Raw genomic sequence first — 24,680 nt, 5'->3', positions numbered from 1 at the left:
GCGCCCGCTCACACGCTCAATTTGGAGCGGCCTCCAAAACATATGGTGGTCGAGCACAGGATGGCGGCTCTGCTAGGCCACCCATTTCGGCCAAAATCATTGCCATATGGCAGTAATTATGGCGATCGGCCACTTATGGCGACTCTACTAGAGTTGCTCTCAACTCAGCATGTCTCAGCACATACAAGCTATCAAACACAGTGTAGTTCTATGCACTCAACATGTGTCAGGAGAACAACGATGCTAGGGTGAGACTGGCTACCAAACACGCCCTTCGGCAGTAAACTATGTCTCCATTAACTAGTGGCCACCGATGCACATAAGAGATGCATTAAGTAAATGTCAGTTCTTAGGGCGTGTTTGGGCCCCCTTCAGCTTCACAAAACTCTACGATCCAGCTTCTCTTCGTGGCTTCTAGCTTCAGGTTAAGGGACTAATGCGTTTGTGAGTATACACAGGTCTATAAGTCTATGAGGAGTTTGATACTTACAGAGAAAGTCGACCCCTAAAAATGAAGTTCTTCAACTGAAGACTTTGGATCTCTGAAGACTTTCTGAAGACTTTGAAAGTGAAGAAATTGGTGTGACCTTGAAGACTAGGCAATCATTCGAGGAACATGAAGCGTGAAGACTTTTGTTTTCGTAGTTTCATTTTCTCTTTCTTGAATCATAGGAAACACCTACTGTTAAAGGGGGTCGAGGAAATACTAAGGAAAAATTTCCATGTGATGCTCAACTCAAAATCCTACACCTACCAATCCCTTCGAGTGAAGCCATTGGAAATCTCATACAGTTCAGTCATATTCTTCAGTGACAGAGACAAAGTTCTTCTGGTCTCTGAGGAATTTGTTCTGACTGAGTTAGGAATTCACCAGTGTGAATTGCCTACACAGTGAGGAACATGATAGCCCTGAGGATTTTGATAGTCAAAATTCCGACCGTTGCTGTGCTATGCGCCAGCGGTTCCAAAATATCTACCCACCTAACAGTCATATCAGACAAGGACATTTATGTCTTATCATGTCGGGCTGCTCCCTAGGCTATAAATAGCCGACCCCTTCAACCACTAGCTGGTTGGCTGCTCCGAGAGAAACTGACACTTGTCAATTGTGAGCATCCCATCCTCCGAGGACTTTGAGCGAAAATCATTGTCTTCACCAAGCCTACTGGTTCTATTTCCTCAACTCTTTCATTTCTTCTTGTCTGTTGTTGCGTGCCTGTTCATATCTGTTTGAAGACTTTGACTGAAGACTTTCTCAATTTCCTCAGTTCAATTTCTTCAGTCTATTCGTCTTCTTTCTTGTGTTATCCTGTGTTTACGCTTTCTGTACTCTGTGCCTGTCTTCATCTCGCCATGATAACTATGCTTGTATTCTGTTATGTTTACTTTTGAGTACTTATTCCGCTGCTAGTAGTTCTTCATTTAGGAATTTCCTCACCAGCAAATTCCTCAGTGAAGAATTCATAAAAATCGCCTATTCACCCCCCCCCCTCTAGTCGATATAACGCACTTTCAATTGGTATCAGAGCAAGGTACTCCCTTGTTCTGTGTGATTTTGGTTTAACCACCTGGAGTTTTAGTTATGTCGACCGCAGGTATGATCAAGGTCTCTGCTGTGTGTCCTACCTTCGATGGAACGGACTACCCCTACTGGAAGAACAAGATGGGAATGCATCTTGAGGCAATTGACAACGATCTCTAGTATGTTGTGGAAAATGGTGTTCCCTCAGTCACACCTTCTCTGAACGCTACTGATGTGAAGAGATTCAAGCAACTCGATTCTCAAGCGAAGAATATCATATGTGGTCATCTGAGCAAAGGACAGTATGTTAGACCTTTCAGCCTGAGCATTGATAGTTGTGGATGACACTAGGAGAGTTGGGACAATTTTCGTTGGTTTATTTCTCACACAATGCCATACCAACCCGAGGGGTTGGGGATACATATTTATAGGCTGCTAGCCAGCCAAGGCATATGCTAAGATGCTGCCAAGATGCCAGTCTAAGATGCTAGTCTAAGATGCTAGTCTAAGATGCTAACTGACAGTCCTTGATGGTCAAGAACAGAACTCTATCCTAACAGCCAGTCCTTGATGGTCCAGGACTTTATCCTCCTAACTGCCACAAGGACCATGTGCTGCAGCCCCACAAGGACCCTAGTACACAGACTTATCCATCATTCTCCCCCTAAGTCTTGTACGTCGTCTTGTGGGAGAGTTGAACATCCCAATCCTGGAGCAAAGTTCGAGGAACTTGACCCTCCCAAGGGGCTTGGTGAGCAGGTCTGCGAGCTGATCCTTGGTGTTGATGTAGCTCGCCTCGATGCTCCCTTCTTCCACACAGCTGCGGATGAAGTGATACCTCAGTCGGATGTGCTTGCTCCGTTCGTGGAACACGGGGTTCTTTGCCAGGGCCAGGGCGGACTTGTTGTCCACCAGGAGCTGCACCGTTCTGGTGTCTTGAACGAGAAGATCACCAAGCAGTCGAGCAAGCCAGAGCGCCTGAGTACAGGCGGTGGAGGCCGCTATGTACTCAGCCTCACAGCTGGACAGGGCCACCACCTGCTGCTTGACTGATTGCCAGCTCACGAGACACTTGCCGAGGAAGAGGAGGATCCCGCTCGTGCTCTTGCTGGTGTCGATGTCGCCGGCGTGGTCGCTGTCGCTGTACCCGACGAAGTGTGCCGCCCCAGGGCACCTAGGGTAATGGAGGCCGTGGTCGAGGGTCCCTGCTATGTAGCGGACGATCCTCTTCACTGCCTACTGGTGTTCCGACGTTGGTCGCTCCATGAACCGACTGACATAGCCGACGGAGAATGCCAAGTCCGGCCGTGTGTGAGTGAGGTAGCGAAGGCTCCCCACAAGGCGTCGGTACTGCGTAGCATCCACTTCCTCCGTCGTGCTGTCGCGACTTAGTTTCAGCCTCTCCTCCATCGGAGTGAGAGCTGGATGGCAGTCGGTGAGCCCAGCTAGCTCAACGATGCGCTTGGCGTAGGCGGACTGTCGAAGCGCGATCCCGGAGTGGTCCTGGTGCACCTCAATCCCTAGATAGAAGGAGAGGAGCCCCAGGTCACTCATCTGGAACGTGGCCTTCATGTCTTCCTTGAACGCCGCCACCTCTGCATCTTTGGTGCCGGTGATCACCAGGTCGTCAACGTAGACGCCCACCAGCAGGGCATTTCCTCCACTCCCCCGTCGGTAGACGGCAGCCTCATGCGGGCTCTGCTCGAAACCCATCTTCTTCAGCGTGGAGTCCAGCTTGGCGTTCCACGCCCTGGGTGCCTGCCTCAGGCCATAGAGAGCCTTGCGCAGGCGGAGCACCTTGCCCTCCTGGCCGGGAATCGTAAACCCCGGTGGCTGATGCACGTAGACTTCCTCCTTCAAGTCGCCATTGAGGAATGCCGACTTAACGTCCATGTGGTGGACACGCCAGCCCTCCTGGGCAGCCAGCGCAAGGAGAAGTCGCACGGACTCCATCCGTGCCACGGGAGCGAAAGCGTCGTCGAAGTCGACTCCTTCCTGCTGCAAGAAGCCTCGGGCCACCAAACGAGCCTTGTGCTTGATGATGGCGCCGGCTCCATCCCTCTTCAGCTTGAACACCCACTTAAGGGTGATTGCGCGGTGACCTCGAGGGAGATCAGCAAGCTCCCAGGTGCGGTTTTGCTCGACCGCATCCATCTCCAACTTCATCGCGGCGCGCCATGCCGCGTCTCTCTCGGCCTCTGCAAAGGACCGTGGTTCGCCGTCTTCACACACGAGCTGTAGCTGCGCCTCCAGGTCACGTGGCACCAGTCCTGGCACCGGCTGGTCGCCGAGCACATTATCCATCGTACGGTACCGCAGCGGTTCGCCTCCATACCATGCGTCGACCCGCTCCTCGTCGTGAGTGAGCGGGGAAGCGAACTTCATCGGGTTGTGCTCTGCGTGAGCTGGTGCTGATGAAGACGAGCCCGGAGTGGCGACCGCCAGGGCTGGAGTATGCGGCGTCGCCGGTTGTGGTGTCGTCGGTGTAGCAGGCGCCGGAGTCGATGTAGTTTTGGGGGCCGGGGTAGACGTGCCCGGTGAAGAGGAGCTGCTTGCTCCCCCAGCTTCCTTGAAGTGAGCGTACTCGACAATGAAGTCGTCATACGCCGGCGTCGAGCCGTCGTCCACCGCCTTGTCCCATTGCCACCCTCGCCCTTCGTTGAACACGACGTCTCGCGCTGTGCGCACACGTTGTGTCTTTGGGTCGAGGATGCGGTAGGCCTTTGAGCCCTCCGCGTAGCCGATGAAGACTCCCGGAGTGCTCCTGTCGTCGAGCTTGCCGATGTGGCCGAGCTCCTTGGCGAACGCAAGGCAGCCAAAGACCCGCAAATGAGAGACCGCCGGCTTCCGCCCATGCCAGGCCTCGTACGGAGTTCTGCCGTCGAGTGCCTTAGTAGGAGAGCGGTTGAGGATGTAGACGGCCGTTAGCACCGCCTCTCCCCAGAAGACAGCCGGCATCCCTCTCTGCTTGAGGAGAGCCCGAGCCATCCCCACAACCGTCTGGTTGCGCCGCTCGACGACGCCGTTTTGCTGCGGGCTGTACGGCGCGGAGTAGTGGCGCTGGATGCCCTCATCGGCGCAGTACGACGCGAATTCAGCCGCCGTGAACTCGCCGCCGTTGTCAGTGCGCAACACGCGCAATTTGCGGCCGCTCTCCGCCTCCACACCAACCTGCGCGCGCCTGATGGCGTCCGCCGCTTCTCCCTTACTGCCGAGGATCATCACCCACATGTAGCGGGAGAGATTGTCGACGAGCAGCAGGAAGTAGCGTCGACCTCCTGGTGTGGCTGGCGTCACCGGGCCGCACAGGTCTCCGTGCACGAGCTCCAGCTTCTCCTTAGCCCGAAAACTCGCTTGTTGGGGAAAGGGGAGTCGTCTCTGCTTTGTCAGTACGCAGATGTCGCAGAACTGCTCCACATGGTCGAGGCATGGCAGGCCTCGCACCATCTCCTTGGCACTTAGACGCTTCAGGGCCTCAAAGTGAAGGTGCCCAAAGCGCTCATGCCACTGCCACGCCTCGTCGTCTCGACGGACAGCGAGACAGACCGGTTGTGCCACCTGCACATCAAGGACGTAGAGTCGATTTTCACCTCTGGGCACCTTGGCGAGAAGGCGACGCTGGCGATCCCAGATGCGTAGGACCCCATGCTCAATCAGCACGCGTGAGCCGTTCTCATCCAGCTGTCCCAAGCTGATGATGGAATTCCTTAGCGCGGGGATGTAGTAGACACCGGTGAGCAACCGGTGCTCTCCCATCTTGGTGGTGAAGATGACGGAGCCGACGCCCTTTATCTCCACAGCGGAGGCATCCCCGAACTTGACGGAGCCTCGCGCATCGGAGTCGAGCTCGGCGAAGAATTCCCTTCGACCGGTCATGTGGTGGGTGGCGCCGGTGTCGAGGCACCACCCCGTAGCCTTGTCCTTACCGGAGCCATCGCCGAGAAGAGCATGTGCTTTTGGCTCATCGAGGTGGATGAAAGCCTTTGCGACTGGAGTCGCCGAGGGTAGCTCAATGCTTGCATGCGCCATGAACAGAGCCGTCTCCTCCTCCTTCGCCTGTGCGACGTGAGCCTGGCCTTGTCGTGGTTGCCGACACTCATTGGCCCAATGGCCAAACCGGCCACAGTTGTGGCAACTGTTGTCTTGTGCCGGCCTGGGCTTGCCAGCGGCGCCGTCCTTGGCGCCTCCGCGGGCGTCACCTTCGGCACGTCCTTGTGCCCTGCCCGGGGGGCCTCTTCGCGCCTTACGCTGCTTGCCACGCTTGCGGCCGCCCGTCGAGGAGGAAGGCTCCCCCTTCTTGTCACCAAGGCTGGGATCCCACTGCTCCCGAGTTAGGAGCAGCTTCCCGCCGGTGGTGACGGGCCCCGAGGGGGGCTGTGGCTCGTCGGTGTCGACGACCTTGAGTCGACCTATCGCCTCCTCGATCGTCATCGTGGAGAGGTCCAGCAACGACTCGATCGAGCGAGCCATCTGCTTGTACTTCTCGGGAATGCACCGAAAAAGCTTCTCGACAGCTCTCTCCTCGGTGTAGGTGGCATCGCCAAACTTCACCATCTTCTGCAGCAGAGTGTTGAGACGGAGAGCAAAGTCATCAACGTCCTCACCTGGCTTGAAGCCCAGGTTCTCCCACTCCTTACGAAGTGCCTGCAGGGTGGACTTGCGAGCACGGTCGCTGCCGATGCGTGCTGCGGCGATGGCGTCCCAAGCCTCCTTGGCAGTCCGCTTGTTGGAAAGCGAGAACTGCATCTCGGGCGGGACTGCGGCGATGAGGGTGTCCAGCGCCCGTCGATCCTCTAGGTGGTCGACGTTGCTGTCCTGGACTGCCTCCCACATGCGCCGCACCTGGAGCCTGACCTTCATGATCCCGGCCCACTCGACGTAGTTGGTTTTAGTGAGGGTAGGCCACCCAACACTGGAACCAACATCCCTGACCACAGTCCGGACCTCGTAGAGGCCGCGGTCCTGGTCGTTGCAGCCGCCGTCGCGGTGCGCGCCTCCACCTGGAGCGCGGGCGTGCTCGGCTGCCCACTGCGCCGTCCGCTCCTGCGCCACTTTGGCGCGATCTGCGTCGGCGCCGTCGTCCGCAGGCGCGGAGCTGCTGGAGCTGCCGGGGCTGCCGCGGAGTGCCTTGGCATCCGCCGTAGCCTCACGGGCTGCTTCTGCTGCTGCTGCTGCTTCTACCTCCGCCCTGGCTGCTTCTACCTCCGCTCTGGCTGCTGCCAGCTCCGCTGCAGCCAGCCTCGACACTCTTGCCGCCGCAGCAGCCGCTGCTACAGCCGCTCGCTCACGCTCCTCTGCCACGGCGCGCTCGGCCTCTTGCCGGCGCCGTATGCTCGAGGTAGCCGTGTGCTGAGAGCGACCTGCAGACATGGCTCGCTGCAGGGGGGCTGTTGCGTGAAGAGGAGGCTGATGAAGACGAGCTGCTGCTCGACAGTCCGGAGGGAGGAAGGTAACCAGAGGCAAACGGAGCAGCTGCTGCTACCGACTTGGGCTGCTCACAGGAAATGCTCAGGGTGCGGGTTAACGAGGCTCTGATACCACTTGTTAGACCTTTCAGCCTGAGCATTGATAGTTGTGGATGACACTAGGAGAGTTGGGACAATTTTCGTTGGTTTATTTCTCACACAATGCCATACCAACCCGAGGGGTTGGGGATACATATTTATAGGCTGCTAGCCAGCCAAGGCATATGCTAAGATGCTGCCAAGATGCTAGTCTAAGATGCTAGTCTAAGATGCTAGTCTAAGATGCTAACTGACAGTCCTTGATGGTCAAGAACAGAACTCTATCCTAACAGCTAGTCCTTGATGGTCCAGGACTTTATCCTCCTAACTGCCACAAGGACCATGTGCTGCAGCCCCACAAGGACCCTAGTACACAGACTTATCCATCACAGTATGGAAGAATGAGTGCTTTGGAAACTGCCAAGCTTATCTGGGATAGGCTGTCCAAAGTGAATGAAAGAGTCTCAACTCAACGTGACTCTCGTGTTGACGTTCTTCGCAATCTCTTCAACCGCTTCAAAAGACTCGACAATGAAAATGTTCAGCAAACCTTCGATCGCCTCACTGACATCTCAAATGAGCTTCAAGCGCTTGGCGCCACTGACATCACCGACGATGAGGTGGTGAAGAAATTGTTGAGATCGCTAGATTCTTCATTTGATACTCTGGCTCTGATGATTCAAGAGCGTGCTGACTACAAGTCACTTGATCCCACTGATATCCTCGAGAGGCTAAATACTCATGAGTTCTAACTTGCTGAGAAGAGAGATCTCTACGGTTCGAGCTATGGCAGATCACGTGCTTTGAAGGCCAAGGCAGTCTCTGAGTCTGAAGATGAAGACTCTGCTAGCAGTCTTGGTGATCCTGAAGAACTGAGCCAGGAACTTGCACTGCTCGTGAAGAAATTTCAGAAGTTCTCTAGACGTGGTCGCTTTAGAAAACCCTCAAGAAGCAATGATTCTTCATCCAGTAACTACAAGAAGAGGCTGTGTCACAAATGCAAGAAACCTGGTCACTACATCCAAGATTGTCCTCAGTGGGATAAGGAATCAAAGAAGAAGAAATACAAGGATTACAGTTCTGATGACGCAAAGAAGAAGAAGAAATCCTCAAAGTCTTCATCATCAAAATCCTCGAGGTCTTCATCTCACAAGAAGAGCAGCTCCAAGAAGGCTCGGGCATTCATTGGCAAGGAAATGGACTCTGAGGCTGAATCTGAGGAACATGAGGACGAGGAGGCATCTGAGGAGTCTGAGTCTGATGAGGTGAGCCTAGCTCTCGCTACAGCATTCGTCAGCAAGTCTATCTTCAACTCTGAAGAAAATGACTCCACCAACAAGGCTGATGAAGGCAATAATGACTACGCTCCCACCTATTGCTTCATGGCAAAAGGTGCCAAGGATGATCAACCCAAAGCAAATGAGTGGGTCCTCGATAGTGGATGTACAAATCACATGACTGGTGACAAGAATCTATTGATGGATGCTCCCTTATCACCGTCACATCAGAAGCATATCATCTTCGCTGACAAAGGCAAAAGTCAGGTATTGGGTCTAGGTAAGGTTGCGATCTCTAAGGACATACACATGGACAAAGTCATGCTTGTCGAGTCCTTAGGATACAACCTCATGTCTGTCTCAATGCTTTGTGATCTTGATATGGTTGTTGTCTTTGACAAGTATCGTTGTGTTGTGATCTTGGAAGCTGACAATTCCAAAGTCTTCGAAGGCTTTAGAAGAGGAGCCTTGTACATTGTTGATTTCTCTACAGGACCATAGCCTGCCGTGTGCTTACTTGCAAAAGCTTCAGAAGGTTGCCTATGGCATCGACGACTTGGTCATGCTGGCATGAGAAATCTGCACACGCTCGCGAAGAAGAAGTATGTCATTGGCATTGAGAATGTCAAATTCCTCAAGGATCACTTATGCGGAGCCTGTGAAGCTGGGAAGATGACAAAGGCCAAGCATTCAGCGAAGACTATCATGACTACCACTCGACCATTTGAATTGCTTCACATGGATCTCTTCGGTCCTAATCATTATTCTGCTATGACAAATGATGCATCTCTATATGGCTTTGTTATTGTTGATGATTATTCTCGTTACACATTGGTACACATTGTCACTTACAAACATGAAGTGCAGGAAGTCTTCAAACAATTTTCCTCGAGGGCTTCAACCAACTTTGGTGTGAAGATCAAGTGCATCAGGAGTGACAATGGAACTGAATTCAAGAATTCCGATCTTGATGACTATCTTGATGAACTTGGTATTACTAATGAGTTATCTGCTCCTTATACTCCTCAACAGAATGGCGTCGTGGAGCGTAAGAACAGAACTCTTGTTGAGATGGCTCGCACTATGCTTGATGAATATAAGACGCCTCGTCGTTTCTGGAGTGAGGCAATTGATACTGCTTGCCACATCATCAACAGAGTATATCTTCACAAATTCTTCAAGAAGACTGCCTATGAACTCCTCACTAACAAAAAACCCAATGTAAGTTACTTCAAAGTCTTCGGTGCTAAATGTTGGATTAGAGATCCTCATCACAATTCTAGGTTTGCACCGAAAGCACATGAGGGTTTCATGCTTGGTTACGGAAATGACTTGCACACCTACAAAGTCTTCAACAATGTTCTTCACAAGGTTGTTGAAACTGTGGATGTGCGGTTCGATGAAACTAATGTCTCGCAAAGAGAGCACCTATCTTCTGTGATAGATGAACCAGCACCTGGGGATTCTATCAAGTTCAAAGCCACTGAGGATGTCATTCCTACTGAAGAATCTGCTGAAGAGTTCATTCCAGAACGTGATGAACGTCGAGCTGGCGCACCTAAAGAAAATGGTGCTGAGGAAAATGCTCCTGAAGAAAATGCGGATCAAATTCCTCGAAGACAACCCGCTCATCCTCGTATTGCAAATGAAGTGCAAATCGAGAAGATCATCGATGACATTGAAGCACCAGGTCCTCTCACACGCTCAAAAGATTCACATTTATCTAACTTTTATGGGCACTTTGCGTTTGTCTCTATCACAAAGCCCACTAAGGTAGATGAAGCATTTCTGGAGCCTGAGTGGATTCAAGCTATGCAAGAAGAATTACATCAGTTCGAGCTCAACAACGTCTGGGAACTGGTCAAACGTCCAGATCCTCGCAAGCACAACATTATTGGCACAAAGTGGATCTACCGCAACAAACAAGATGAAAATGGCCTTGTGGTGAGGAATAATGCACGGCTTGTAGCTCAAAGCTACACACATGTTGAAGGAATTGATTTCGATGAAACTTTTGCACCTGTTGCTAGACTTGAGGCTATTCGCATATTACTTGCCTATGCTAACCATCATGATATTATCTTACAACAAATGGATGTGAAAAGTGCATTCCTCAATGGTAAGCTTGAGAAAGAAGTATATGTTGCTCAACCCCCAGGTTTTGAAGATCCAAAGAATCCCGGCAAAGTCTTCAAGCTCAACAAGACCATGTATGGCCTCAAGCAAGCCCCTCGGGCGTGGTATGATACCTTGAAGGAATTCTTCATGAAGAAAGGCTTCAAACCCGGTTCACTCGACCCAACTCTTTTCACTAAGTCTTATGATGGTGAATTATTTGTGTGCCAAATATATGTTGATGATATCATTTTCGGCTGTACTGACCAACGATATAGTGATGAATTTGCCTATATGATGAGTGAAGAATATCAAATGTCTATGATGGGAGAGTTGAAATTCTTTTTAGGTCTTCAAATTCGTCAACAGCGCAATGGAATATTCATATCTCAGGAGAAATACCTCAAGGACGAATTGAGGAAAATCGACATGCAAGATTGCAAAGGGGTCAAAATTCCAATGCCCACAAATGGCCATCTATGCACTGATGAAAATGGTAAAGACTTCGATCAAAAGGTATACCGCTCCATGATTGGCTCTTTATTTGTACCTATGTGCATCTAGGCCGGATATTATGCTTAGTGTTAGCATGTGTGCCCGATTTCAAGCTACACCGAAGGAATCACACCATAAGGCTGTGAAGCATATTCTTCGATACCTAGCTCACACACCAACACTTGGATTATGGTATCCCAAGGGCTCCACTTTTGATCTCATTGGATATTCAGACTCTGACTATGCTGGCGATCGCGTGGACCGCAAGTCAACATCTGATACATGTCATTTCCTCGGACGATCTTTGATCTGTTGGTCCTCGAAGAAACAAAACTGCGTATCTCTTTTCACTGCAGAAGCTGAGTACATTGCTGCTGGATCGTGCTGTGCTCAACTACTATGGATGAAGCAAACACTCAAGGACTATGGCGTTAATGTGAAGAATGTGCCTCTCTACTGTGACAATGAGAGTGCCATCAAGATTGCTCATAACCCAGTTCAGCACTCGAAGACTAAGCACATCCAAATTCGTCATCATTTTCTTCGTGATCATGTGTTGAAGGGCGACATCTCCATCGACCACGTCGGCACTGAAAATCAATTGGCCGATATCTTCACAAAGCCCTTGGATGAGAAGAGATTTAGCAAGTTGCGGTGTGAGCTAAATATCCTAGAATCTTCGAATGTTCTCTGAAATGGACACACCTCCTAACACTTATGCTGACTTGATGACTTAGATGCGCAACACACGAAGTAACGTTTTTCTTCAATCAATGAAGACTAACCCTCTAAGTGTGAATAAATTAATGAAGAAATTGATTCTCAGAGCCCTACGACAATTGTGCGTGCAGCTTTCTTACGGTGGGTTACGCCACCAACCAAAGTTGAAAATTTTCAATTTGAGTTTTTCTTCGTTTTTTGAAATTCCTCAGTTTTTCAAATTCTTCAACTTTGCATTGTCTTCACTCTTTCCAGTGTTGTTCTTCATTCGAATATATATATATATATATATATATATATATATATATATATATATATGAGTTTTATGTCCTCTACAGTATTCACTTATTGTTATTTCTTCAAGTTGATTTCTTCTACTAAGTGAATGTGATCAGGCCCTTCCCCCTCTATGCTAAACTCAACCCAGTCTATTCACAAATTCCTCATATGCGTTCTATTTGAAACTCGTTCAAATTCTTCACTGTGTCCTTGACAGCTGAAGAAATTGCGAACAAAACTTTAAACTTATCTTATCTGAATTTTCGGCTTTGCCGCTCAAACCATTCCGCTTCTCACGACAATACTTATTATTCACCCACGATCCTACACGATCGCCACCTCTCAGTACGTGGGTAACATATGTCAAGCGAATGAGAAGAAGTCAGGGGCATGTTCGTCCGATTTCTTTGGTTGAATAGTTTTTCACTCCCTCTATAAACACCCCTGTCTCTTCCTCACTTCACTTTCATCTCGCTCGCGCTCTCTCTCCCGCTCGAGCTTCCCAAAACCCTAGCGCCGCCGCTACTTCATCGTCGCCGGTGAGGAAGAGCTTCACTGCCTCAACCTCGTCGCCGTCGTACTCGCGCCGGTTGTGGATTTCTTCACTCCGCCGCTGCCGTAGCCGTCTTCCTCTGCCGAGTTAGGGCGTGGAAGATCTGACCTGACGAACTTCACTTCTGTTCTTCCCAGTTCAACGTGTTCTTCACTTCGGGTAATTAAAAGTTACTTTTAACTGCTCGCTTTGATTCTCAAGTTTTCCTGAAAATCTTCAAAAGTGTTTATTCTTCAATTCTTTACACACATAAACACCTCACATGTCATTTGCTCTTGTTTTGTTTCTCTAAGCAATGATTTTCTTCAAGATTCCTCAATTGTGTGGATTTTCAATCTACACAACTCTGGAACCTAAGACAAAGAACGCTTAGTGAAATTCCTCAAGGCTCATCTAGTCAAATTCCTCAAAACCTATTCTTTTTGAAAAACCTTCTGAGAACGCATATGACCTCTTCAAATTCCTCGCAACTCTACTCTGTTCACAGGTACAAATGTCCGCTGCTGAATCACTAGGTTCTCATCAACTTAACTCATTTGCAACGTTCCTCGAAGAAAAGTTGCATACCTCTTCAGAAACTTCAGTTGTTCATATTCCTCAGCTGAAGAAAATGAGTGACAAAAGGCCACAGAAGGGAGGAAAGAGGCCTGAGGTCAATACTGCGTTTGAAATCCCTGAGGACATATATAAGGACTACTACACACCCGATGAAGCCAAAATTCGACAAAGAGAACAAGAATCAACGCAATGTGCGCATACAAAGGATAGAAAGAAGATGGGCACGAGAATGGAGGGAGTACAGATATGTCACTCCTAAGTATATGAAGAAATTCGCACTCAACCCTCCTTGCCCAAGACCTCCATTGGCACCAGGCCAGTTGGCAGATCCCACCAGCCTCAAGCGCGGTGAGGATTATCCTGATGAATGGGCAAAGCGCTAAGCCAAACTGTCTAAGCAAGCAAAGGAAGCAGTGAATATATTCAACGCAGACTCTGCTGCTGTTGCTGCCTCTGCTGGGGCCTCTGCTAGTCAGTCAAAGAAGGCAATGCACAAGAAGCCTGCACATAAATTCAACGCTTCACCTTCAATACCCTCACGACCAAGCTCCTCTGCTATGCCATCAAGGCCAGATTCCTCAAGGCCCTCACGACAAATTCCTCTGACTGCTCCTTCAAAATCCTCAGCTCCTCCGTCAAAGTCTTCAGCTGCTCCGACAAAATCCTCGGCACCTGTGCATCTCGCCACGTGCCAAAGGACTCAAGGCTTCTCTATTGCCTCAGGAGCATCTGCAAGCTCCTCAGCTGCTCGAAATTCCTCAGCTGGTCCCTCTCTACTGAAGAAAAAGGCCACTGCTGGACGAGACACTCGCCCAAGTCCTCACAAGAAGCAGGTTGCCTTCCATGTACCCTCTGATGATGATGAGGCTGATGATGAAGAACTTGCCGAAATCATCAGAGACAGGCAAGCCAGGGCCGTTAGAGCCAAAGGCAGCATTATGCCGCTGATGCTGGATCCAAAGTTGATCCTTGACTATATTGACCTGTGGCACAAGGATCCTAACACACCTTTGCAGGAGATGAACCTCACTCCTAGTCAAAGTCATGTTCTTACTGCCTTCATTGACGAAGAAAAATGGAAATTTGATCAAGGCAGAAGTTTGAAGAAAGCGCAGTATAAGAAACAGCGCTACCTCAAGGACAATATCCTCACTCTCACTCCTGGTCAGCTCCTTGCCTTGCAAGTTGAAATCAAACAACTGAGTGATGAATTTGATCGCTACCATGCTGATTGGAAGGGCGCCAAGGTGCGTTTTGTCAATCTGACGAAGAAATTCACTTCAAGTGCTGCTCCACCTGTGCACGTTGAAGTTACTCAGGCTGAGGCATCTGCTCAGCCTACCGAAGAACATGCCAGCACCGCTGATGACAATAAGGCTGTTGAAGACCATGAGAGTGTCAGGGCTGATGACTCCATTCCAGCCGCTGAAGATATTGCCAGGGCATCCATTAGCGATGCGTCTGAGGGAAGTGAACAAATCAGGACAACTGCATCAGTTGTGCCTGAGGACAATGAACCAAATTCCTCTGCACCTCTTGCGTCTACACCAACTCCAATCCTTCCATCTGCATCAGATGCGAAGAAGACCAAGGCTGCAGAACGTGCAGCTGTGAAGAAACGGAAGGCATCAACTTCTTCAAATTCTTCAGCTCCGAAGAAGATGAAGACTCTGATCAGTTCAATTGACAATCCAATTGATGCCGTTCCAGTCTCATCAATGCCATCAAAGGATCTTGTTCCATTTGGTGAAGATTATGTGATTCCTGATGAATCTAATGAAGAATCTCCTTCTGCTGCTACGTCAGAGCAGTTGGACGAAGAAATTGAAGTGGATAAAATCTCTTCAACCCCAGTCATTTCCTCACATTTGCCTCAGTTTACTGCTGAAGAGGCAGGTGTCGAAGAAATTGAAGAGGAGGATGTGGACATTGGTTGTACCACTCCTGTGCTCAATGATGAATTTTGGGACACTCAACATCTCAACTCTCCAATGTTCACTCCCCTTCAAGCTATTCCTCAGTCCCCTGCCGCCACTGAAGTGCAAATGAGGTCTGAAGAACCTCATGCAACCCCAAGTATTCATGAAGAAATTCCAGCCACTAGTGGTGAAGAAATTGTCAATGAAAAATTGACGACCCAGGCTGAAGCTGCAGAAGAGCCTGAAATTCCTCAGCCTGAGAAACCTGAGATTGTGATTCCTGAAGTAGTGCTGCAATTGACTGACACTCCTCAGCCCAAGCCAAAGGATCCTTTCTCCAAGAAGCAAAAATTCAAGGCTGATGATTTCTTTGGCGAGCACGTATTCTTCACAGAATTCAACCACTATGACAATGCTCGTCTTAGAAGGAAGCGTTTCTACACTGCCAGCCAGGCCAACTTCTATTCTTCAGTGCTCTTCAACAAGGACAAAGTCTTCGATCATGAGCATATTCTTCATGTGGACATGGAATCCATGCTTTGCTTCTCTCAAGTCCTCAGCATGATTCATGACGCTGGCTTGCTCAATTTCTGCTCTGACATAGTTGATTGGAATGAAGAACTTATTCTTCAGTTCTACGCAACTTTGCATATCACCAGCGATGCTGCTGACGTCAACTCATGGGTATTGGACTGGATGACTGAAAACACTCATTACAAGGCACCAGCCTCTGAATTGATTCGTGCCCTACCAATCAGTCCTCCACCTGACGGTGCTCGTTGTCTGTATGATGAGCCTGAACTCACTGATCACTATATGCAAGTGCTCATGAAGCCGCTGAAGCCGGGACAAGCTCCAAGGACCAAATTCCTCGTGAAGGAATTGCTCTATGTGCCAAGAACAATCTACCGCATTCTGACAAAGACCATGAGTCCCATCAAAGGCCATGACTCATCCGATGAAGAAATTATCGGAATGATGAAGAACATGCTTTTCAACATTATGCATGGCATTCCCATAAATTATCATGAGGACTCTGGCGAATGTTCACTTTCTCCATTTGAGCTGAAGCCTTACGCGTCGTGGATCATGAGATTCCTCAGAACAAGGTCTTCACTCAACTACAAGGCTGATTTTCAAAATCACTTCAGCTACTTGCCCCCTATTGAAGTCCTCAAGCGGACAATTTTCTCATCTGATGAGAAGGGCAAGTCACAGCTGTTATCAATAAAGGCATTCGTCCATTGGATGGTCAGTTCCGCAAAGCTGCATCTTACTCCACCAATGATGACTGCCACTCATGATACTGCTACCAATGCTACCAAGACAAGTCCTCAAGCTACTGCTCCTCGTGTGCTGACTGATCGTGAACTGCTGATAAGTCTTCACCAGAAGGTGGATCGCAACCACAAGTGGGTTAATCGTCAGTTTGGTTCTATTCTTCACAACATGACTTCCACACATAATGCCGTGAAGAAAAACCACTACTACCTCCATGAAGTGTTTGATCGCACCTGGGCTATTCTGTCACATCTATATGGTGAAGAAGATCTGAAGCAAAAGGGCTTCAAGGAAGACTTTGACTGGTCTGCTCCTCCACCGAAGAGATTCAAGAGGGTCAAGGTTCCTTCCGTGGTGGCCAGCTCATATTCTTCATCACGCGCCACGGACGAGCATGAAGACTTGGACGACACTGCAGCAGGCCCTACATCGACTCAAGACCCTGACAACGCTGGCGCTCCTCCATCTTCATGATATTCTTTAGGGGCGTTAGTCCTCAGTTTCAACCCTTTTGGTCATTCGATGACAAAGGGGGAGAAATTTGAGTTAGTCTTCAAGCGGGTCTATCTTATATGGGCGTTTTTTTTGCGAAGTTACAACTCTCGTTCTTCTGATGACTTTGCTGGATCGAGTTGTAATCTTAAACTCTATGGTGACCTGATACTTTTGTTGTGTTCTTCTGCATGCTTATTCCTCATTAATGTTAATGCACGCATGCTGAATTACATCAGTCATCATATTTCATCATGCATTTCAAATTCTTCATATTATATATCAAATGTGTGTATGATTTACAAGATATAGGGGGAGATCTCCATGATTATACTCTTCAAGTGTGCATTGCTTCAAAAGCAAATTCATCACTATGCACATCTTCAGAGGGAGTTCTTCTATATCTTGCAATCAAATTCCTCAATATCAGTATTTACACTTCACATGTTTATCCCTGTTGAAAACTTAACCTATATTGTCATCAATCACCAAAGAGGGAGATTGTAAGTGCATCTAGTGCCCCTTAGTGATTTTGGTGTATTGAAGACTTATAGGTTAAGGGACTGATGCGTTTGTGAGTGTACACAGGTCTATAAGTCTATGAGGAGTTTGATATTTACAGAGAAAGTCGACCCCTAAAAATGAAGTTCTTCAACTGGAGACTTTGGATCTCTGAAGACTTTGAAAGTGAAGAAATTGATGTGACATTGAAGACTAGGCAATCATTCAAGGAACATGAAGCGTGAAGACTTTTGTTTTCGTAGTTCCATTTTCTCTTTCTTGAGTCATAGGAAATACCGTACTGTTAAAGGGGGTCGAGGAAATACTAAGGAAAAAATATCATGTGATGCTCAACTCAAAATCCTACACCTATCAATCCCTTCGAGTGAAGCCATTGAAAATCTCATACAGTTCAGTCATATTCTTCAGTGACAAAGACAAAGTTCTTCTGGTCTCTGAGGAATTTGTTCTGACTGAGGAGTTAGGAATTCACCAGTGTGAATTGCCTACACAGTGAGGAACATGATAGCCATGAGGATTTTGATAGTCAAAATTCCAACCGTTGCTGTGCCATGCGCCAGCGGTTCCAAAATATCTACCCACCTAACGGTCATATCAGACAAGGGCATTTATGTCTTATCATGTCGGGCTGCTCCCTAGGCTATAAATAGCCGCCCCCTTCAACCACTAGCTCGTTGGCTGCTCCGAGAGAAACTGACACTTGTCAATTATGAGCATCCCATCCTCCGAGGACTTTGAGCGAAAATCATTGTCTTCACCAAGCCTACTGGTTCTATTTCCTCAACTCTTTCATTTCTTCTTGTCTGTTGTTGCGTGCCTGTTCATATCTGTTTGAAGACTTTGACTGAAGACTTTTTCAATTTCCTCAGTTCAATTTCTTCAGTCTGTCCGTCTTCTTTCTTGTGTTATCCTGTGTTTACGCTTTCTGTACTCTGTGCTTGTCTTCATCTCGCCATGATGATTATGCTTGTATTCTGTTATGTTTACTTCTGAGTACTTATTCCGCTGCTAGTAGTTCTTCATTTAGGAATTTCCTCACCAGCAAATTCCTCAGTGAAGAATTCATAAAAATCGCCTATTCACCCCCCTCTAGTCGATATAACGCACTTTCAGTCTCAACATAGCCGGTCCCAAGCCCGGGTGGAGGATGCTTGTGATAAGCTTGGCGAGCCAACATCAAATTCAGCCACTCTTATGGAGATGAAACCCAGAAGAACATCGTTGGGTCGTAACCCTCTTAGCGACGCGCCATATCGGAGTGTGGTGTTAAATGGGCAAGGGTTGCGCCGTCACCCTCTTGGTGGCACGCCGTCACCCCCTTGGTGGCGCTCCGTATCTTGATCTAGATATGGTGATAAGTGAGCAAAGTTCGGGTCATTGCATCATTAGTGGCATGCTACATTGACGCCCGAGTGTAGTGAAAAATGAGCAAGAGTCTTCACATTTGACTCGACGAGTGCGAAGGGTAAGGAAGCTAGCCAAGCCTAGTAGGACCCACATAGGTAGCTCAAACGTAGGGTCCCTGCCGATTAAGTTACGGGAGTTAGTTGATACAGTGGTGGGGAGAGGTGTTGATATCCTATGCGTCCAAGAAACCAAATGGAAGGACAAAAGGTGAAGAAGGTGGAGGATACCGGCTTCAAGCTGTGGTACTCGGGGACAGCTAAAAAAAGGAACGGAGTATGCATCTTGATCAACAATAGCCTCAGTGGGGGTGATAGACGTCAAGAGGCAAGGGGACTGGATTATCCTAGTCAAGTTGGTCGTTGGGGACTTAGTTCTTAATGTTATCAGCGCGTATGCCCCACAAGTAAGCTACAATGAGAGCACCAAGAGGGAGTTCCGTGAAGGCCTAGAGGATATGGTTAGGAGTGTACCTATTGGTGAGAAACTCTTCATAGAAAGAGACCTCAATGGCCACGTGAGTACATCTAACACAGGTTTTGAAGGGGGCTTGGGGGCTTGGGTTATGGCAGCAGGAATCAAGAAGGAGCGGATGTCTTTAAGCTGCCCTTTAGCCTACGAGATGATCGTAACTAACGCCCTCTTTAGAAAGAGAGAACCCCATCTAGTGACTTTTAGTAGTGATCAACACTCCAGCCAGATTGATTTCGTCCTCTCGAGAAGAGAAGACATGCCTAGATTGTAAGGTAATACCCGGAGAAAGTGTTGTCCCTCAACATAAACTTGTGATGGTTGACTTCCGCTTTTGGATTCGTGTACAGTGAGATAAGCGCGCCAAGATCGAAGGGAGAGGCAGCCCGAGCTTTCAAGGAGAGGGTTATTAAGGAGGGCCCTTGGGAGGAATGAGGTGATGCAAAGAATATGTGGATGAAGATTGCGGCGTTCAGGGGGTGGCTTCAGAGGAGTTTGGGGCGGCCAGGGGAAGCAAAAGCGAAGCAAAGATACCTGGTGGTGGAAGGATGATGCCTAGAAGGCTATTAAGAAGAAGAAAGACTCTTTCTGACGCCTACACCTGGATAGGAGTGCAGACAACATAGTGAAGTACAAGGTGGCAAAGAAGACATCAAAGGAGCTATGAATGAAGCAAGGGGTCATGCGTATGAGGACGTCAACGTTTAAACACGAATGAGGGAGAAAGGGACATCTATAAGACGGCCAAGATCCAAGAGAGGAAGACAAGAGATGTCAACCAAGTCAAATGCATCAAGGACAGAGTAGATCGGCTTCCAATGAAGGACGAGGAGATCAAGTATAGATGGCGAGAGTATTTTGACAAGTTGTTCAATGGAGAGAATGAGAGCTCTACCATTGAGCTGGACGACTCTTTTGATGATACCAATAGACATTTTTGTGCGGTGTATCCAGGAATTTAAGGTCAGGGAGGTTTTAAAAGGATGGAAGGAGGCAAGGTGTTGGGCTCTGATTATATCCTCATTGAGGTGATGCCTTGGAGACATAACGATAGTATGGCTAACAAGCTTTTTAACCTCATTTTTTGGTCAAACAAGATGCCCAAAGAATACTGGCAGAGTATACAAGTGTCAACCTTCAAGAACAAGGGGGATGTCCAAAGTTGTACTAATTATTGTGGAATTAAGCTGGTGAGCCCTACAATGAAGCTATGGGTCGCTTAAGAAGAATGACAAGCATGACCAAAAACCAGTTTGGTTTCATGCCTGGGAGGTTGATCATGTAAGCGATTTTCTTGGTATAAAAACTTGTGGAGAGATACAGGGAGCAAAAGAAGGACCTGCATATGGTGTTCATTGAATTGAAGAAGGTCTATAATAAGATACCGCGGAAGGTCATGCGGTGGGCCTTGGAGAACTACAAAGTGTCAACAAAGTACATTACCCTCATGGAGGACATGTACGAGAATGTCGTGACAAGTGTTCGAACAAGTGATGGCGACACTGACGACTTTCCAATTAAAATAGGACTCATCAAGGGTCAGCTTTGAGCCCTTATCTTTTTGCTTTGGTAATGGATGAGATCACAAGGGATATACAAGGAGAAAACCCATGGTGTATGCTCTTTGTGGATGATGAGGTGCTAGTCGATGATAGTCAGACGGGTGTTAATAGATTAGAGCTGTGGAGACTGACTTTTGGAATCGAAAGGTTTTAGGCTTAGTACAACTGAAACTGAGTACATGAGGTGCAGTTTCAGTACTACTAGGCATGAGGAGGAGGCCTTGATGAGCAGATGGTACCTCACAAGGACAACTTTCGGTATTTGGGGAATGTTGCAGAAGGATGGTGATATCGATGAACCATCAACTCAAAACTGGATGGATGAAGTGGCGCCAAGCTTCTAGCGTCCTCACTGACAAGAGTGCCACAAAAGTTGGATGGTGATCGACCTACGATGTTGTATGGCGTTGAATGTAAACCAACTAAAAGGCGTCGTGTCAAACAGTTAGGTGTAGCAGAGATGTGCATGTTGAGATAGATATGTAACCACACAAGAAAGGATCGGGTCTGAAATGATGAGATACGTGGTCTCAATGGGGTAGCGCCGACTGAAGAGAAGCTTGCCCAATATCATCTGAGATGGTTTGGACATATACAACGTAGGCCTCTAGAAGCATCAGTGCATCGCAGATGGTTAAAGCGTGCTGATAATGTCAAGAGAGGTCAGGGTAGACCAAACTTGACATGGGAGGTGTCCATAAAAAAGATCTGAAGGACTGGAATCCTCTATTCTTAAATAGTTGCAGCCCACTACATATTTTTCCTTATCATGCAACAATGCCACATCATCAAGTCATGCATGTGGTCATAAGTTATAATTTGTGCACTAATCTATCCATGCAACCATGCCACCTCAACAATCATGCATGTCAATTTATTTCACTATTTTTTGTGTGGGCAAAGACGGTGCATACGTTGGATGCTTGGAGCAATTATATGTAGGTCATGTTATACATTTTTGTTATGTCGGCACCCCGTTAACTCCAATCTAATAGTTTTCTCTTCTTATATAACATTTTATCACATGATTCACATGCTTTATTGTTTTTAAAATACAAACTGAGAGCAAAGTTAAAGAAGACTGCAATATTTTTTGTTTTTCGCATCTATTTATGCATCTGTTTTATCAAAGTTCCTGCAGCAACGCGCGGGGCATCATCTAGTATCACCAAAGAACTAGTCATGGACATAGGTGCATGGAAGTTAGCTATCCTCATGCCAGAACCATGACTTGGTTTCGAGATCTTATGGGTTCCAACGCTAGCCTACCCCAACTTGTTGTTGTTGTTGTTGTTTAGAATTGTACCGAGTATAAAGGAAAGTGCAGTGCGATTGGTAAGAACGAAAACGTTTTTAGTTACTTTGTCTTCACCTACAAGACTAAAGTGCAAGTGCTACAGAATATATCAGAAAATAACGGCAATCTTTCAGCTGAGAATTCTATGTCACGAAATGACAAAGTAAAAGAAGACACACCTTAATCTCAGCATCTGAAAATGGTTCTGGTCTTGACCTATGTAACAAAAAGTAGAAAGTCTTACCGATGAGAAAATTATGAGTATAACATATGTCTGTATCAGTATATAAATTTCAAGGCAAGAAAAATTTATCCTAAATGTACGGCAATAATTCAGGATTCTATAAAGACAGATTCAGTATAAGAGAGTCAGATACCAGCTGGTAAACTAAGCCTAAGGAGTATGGGACAATCTAAGAACAGCTGGTAGAACAAACCTAAGGAGAAGGGAGACAGTTACATGTAACCTATATCTGTAACATGTTGCACATCTAACGAGAAAACATGAGCTGAAGGACCAATGTAGTATGAAAGTGGCTCATACAAGCTCAACTATCATCATACACAACTAGAAAGTACATGACGAGCTTTTATGATATACCTGTTTAGGCCCAAGACAGAATAGTGATGTGACATACTGTACTGCATAGCTTCCCTGGGCCTTGATCTGAAATTTGTTCTTTGATTGGCATAAAATGTTTCTGCATCTTCATACCAGTCTTCTCTTCGACTATGCTGATTATAGGTTGGATTATGACCATTGCGAGTCCGATAATCCCGGCATTTACTTCTCTCCTTCTTGAACATATCTTGCATGTGCATGATGCGTTCCTACAGAAAGCACTAATGTTGGTTGATGATTAGTTGAAACATATCAGCACATAAATATGAGACTAACATAGTGCTAGAGTACGTAATGGGCTTAATGGCCTGGGCTGGCGGTATAGCCCGTTAGTCTTAGGGTTAATTAGAGATAAGGGTCGCTTGCTTAGGGGTCAAGTAAGCCTTGCTTGGGAGTCAAGTAAACCTCTATATATAAAGAGAGGAGATGTATCAATCTAATCAAGCAAGAATTAAGAAGGAAATCCCTTCCATCTTGCCCGGCCGTGGGCAAAAGGCCTCCGGCCGGCCCTCTCGCGCCCTCCTTCCAGCAGCCACATAACACTGTTTTCCCCGCAGGCAGCGACCTCAAAGTCTGCGACATCGGCGGTTGGGGGGGCGCACCCCTCCTCGTCATTCTCCATCGCAAGCCCTTCACTCTTCTCTGCGCGGTGCAGACCAACAGCCGTCCGGCGGGAAGAAGGCAGGGTGTCACCGACAGGAGCGCACCGCATAGCACCACTGCATTCCGCCGGCCGCCGCGAGGGCGCCTCTGCTGGTCGCTCTTGCGACCACTTCCAAGTGGCCATACACATGCACTCCTTTTGTCCAGATGGTGTCCATGGGATCCAGGTGGCTGTACACGTGCACGCCCGACGTGCGGATGGTGTCCACTTTTTGTTAAGGGGTCCAAAATAAATCGTCCCAGTCCATTTCAGGTTGAGAGTAATAAAACAAGCCGAGATGTAAAAGGCTTGTTTTTAGGTGTTAGGTTTGTGCTGCGTCGAGTCATGGTTATAAGTTGGTTAGGCTGCAGCTCAAGGACAAAGCTGCATGTCCAGGTGGGGTGTAGTGTTAGAGTACGTAATGGGCCTAATGGCCTGGGCTGGCGGTATAGCCCGTTAGTCTTAGGGTTAATTAGAGACAAGGGTCGCTTGCTTAGGGGTCAAGTAAGCCTTGCTTGGGAGTCAAGTAAACCTCTCTATATAAAGAGAGAAGATGTATCAATCTAATCAAGCAAGAATTAAGAAGGAAATCCCTTCCATCTTGCCCGGCCGTGGGCAAAAGGCCCCCGGCCGGCCCTCTCGCACCCTCCTTCCAGCAGCCACATAACACATAGTGGCTCTATAATTAAGAAAATGGTGTGGTTGCTTCACTGAAATTTTCGTTAGATCAACAATTTCAACTTGAGGGTGTAAAAGTTTCAGCTGGTTTATAACAACATTATATTAACCTTTAAAGCCGTTCATGTTCTATGAAGTTAATCTTAATAATTCAGAAGCAAGTTTGAGGCATTCACAACACTACACTTTTTAGCACCTACAGTGAAATGAAAGCATAAGTTTTGAAATGTAAATATCCAGAAAAACATTAAACAATCCTAATCTCCTATATGCAAGTAAGGAACCGACCACTCTCTTCCTCTGATCCTCGTTCGTCTCACGCGTCCTCCGGTAATATCGCCACGCATCACCGCACCTATTCGGCCCACGGGGTATGTCTTCCCAGTAGACATATGGTTCTGATCTGCTAAGCTTCAGTGAAAGAAAACGATTTTAACTATCTCTCCCAGATGTTACTTACAATTTGGTTAATGTTGAATTTCAGAATCACAAGATGAGCATTTCATATACCTGAGTGTAGAACCAGCCAAAGGTGCGGCGCAGTTGACCAACCTGCAAACACTCCCAGAAAAAGATGCACAATCACATTACCTAAATGCATCGGTAACACACAAGTGGAGTAACTGTTAAGTGAATGATCATTTCATGAGTTTGCTTCAGTTCAACGTTGTCCATCTACGCTACAGCAACAATAAAGCAGCGTCGCACACCCTACAAATTACTGTCGCCGTCTCGAATTAGAGCTACAGAACGCGCGGCCAGGAGA

At 47.7% G+C, this 24,680-nt stretch overlaps 1 protein-coding gene across 2 annotated transcripts in view; it reads right to left on the bottom strand.

Moving 5' to 3' along the window:
* Window positions 1–24,680, bottom strand: part of LOC119363855 (dnaJ homolog subfamily C member 7-like) — a 28,384-nt gene that overhangs the window by 3,008 nt on the left and 696 nt on the right. For both annotated transcript variants that reach the window (XM_037629221.1, XM_037629220.1), the window contains exons 2-5: window positions 24,425–24,466; window positions 24,203–24,325; window positions 22,573–22,802; window positions 22,151–22,187 (exon numbers count right to left, since the gene is read on the bottom strand). In XM_037629221.1, coding sequence (XP_037485118.1) covers window positions 22,151–22,187; window positions 22,573–22,802; window positions 24,203–24,325; window positions 24,425–24,466 — 432 coding nt within the window. The remainder of the gene's footprint in view (window positions 1–22,150; window positions 22,188–22,572; window positions 22,803–24,202; window positions 24,326–24,424; window positions 24,467–24,680) is intronic.

Source organism: Triticum dicoccoides, chromosome 2B, assembly GCF_002162155.2.
Source record: "Triticum dicoccoides isolate Atlit2015 ecotype Zavitan chromosome 2B, WEW_v2.0, whole genome shotgun sequence".
Lineage (NCBI taxonomy): Eukaryota > Viridiplantae > Streptophyta > Magnoliopsida > Poales > Poaceae > Triticum > Triticum dicoccoides.
Note: the sequence above shows the minus strand (reverse complement) of the source record. Positions and strands in the feature narration are given on the sequence as shown.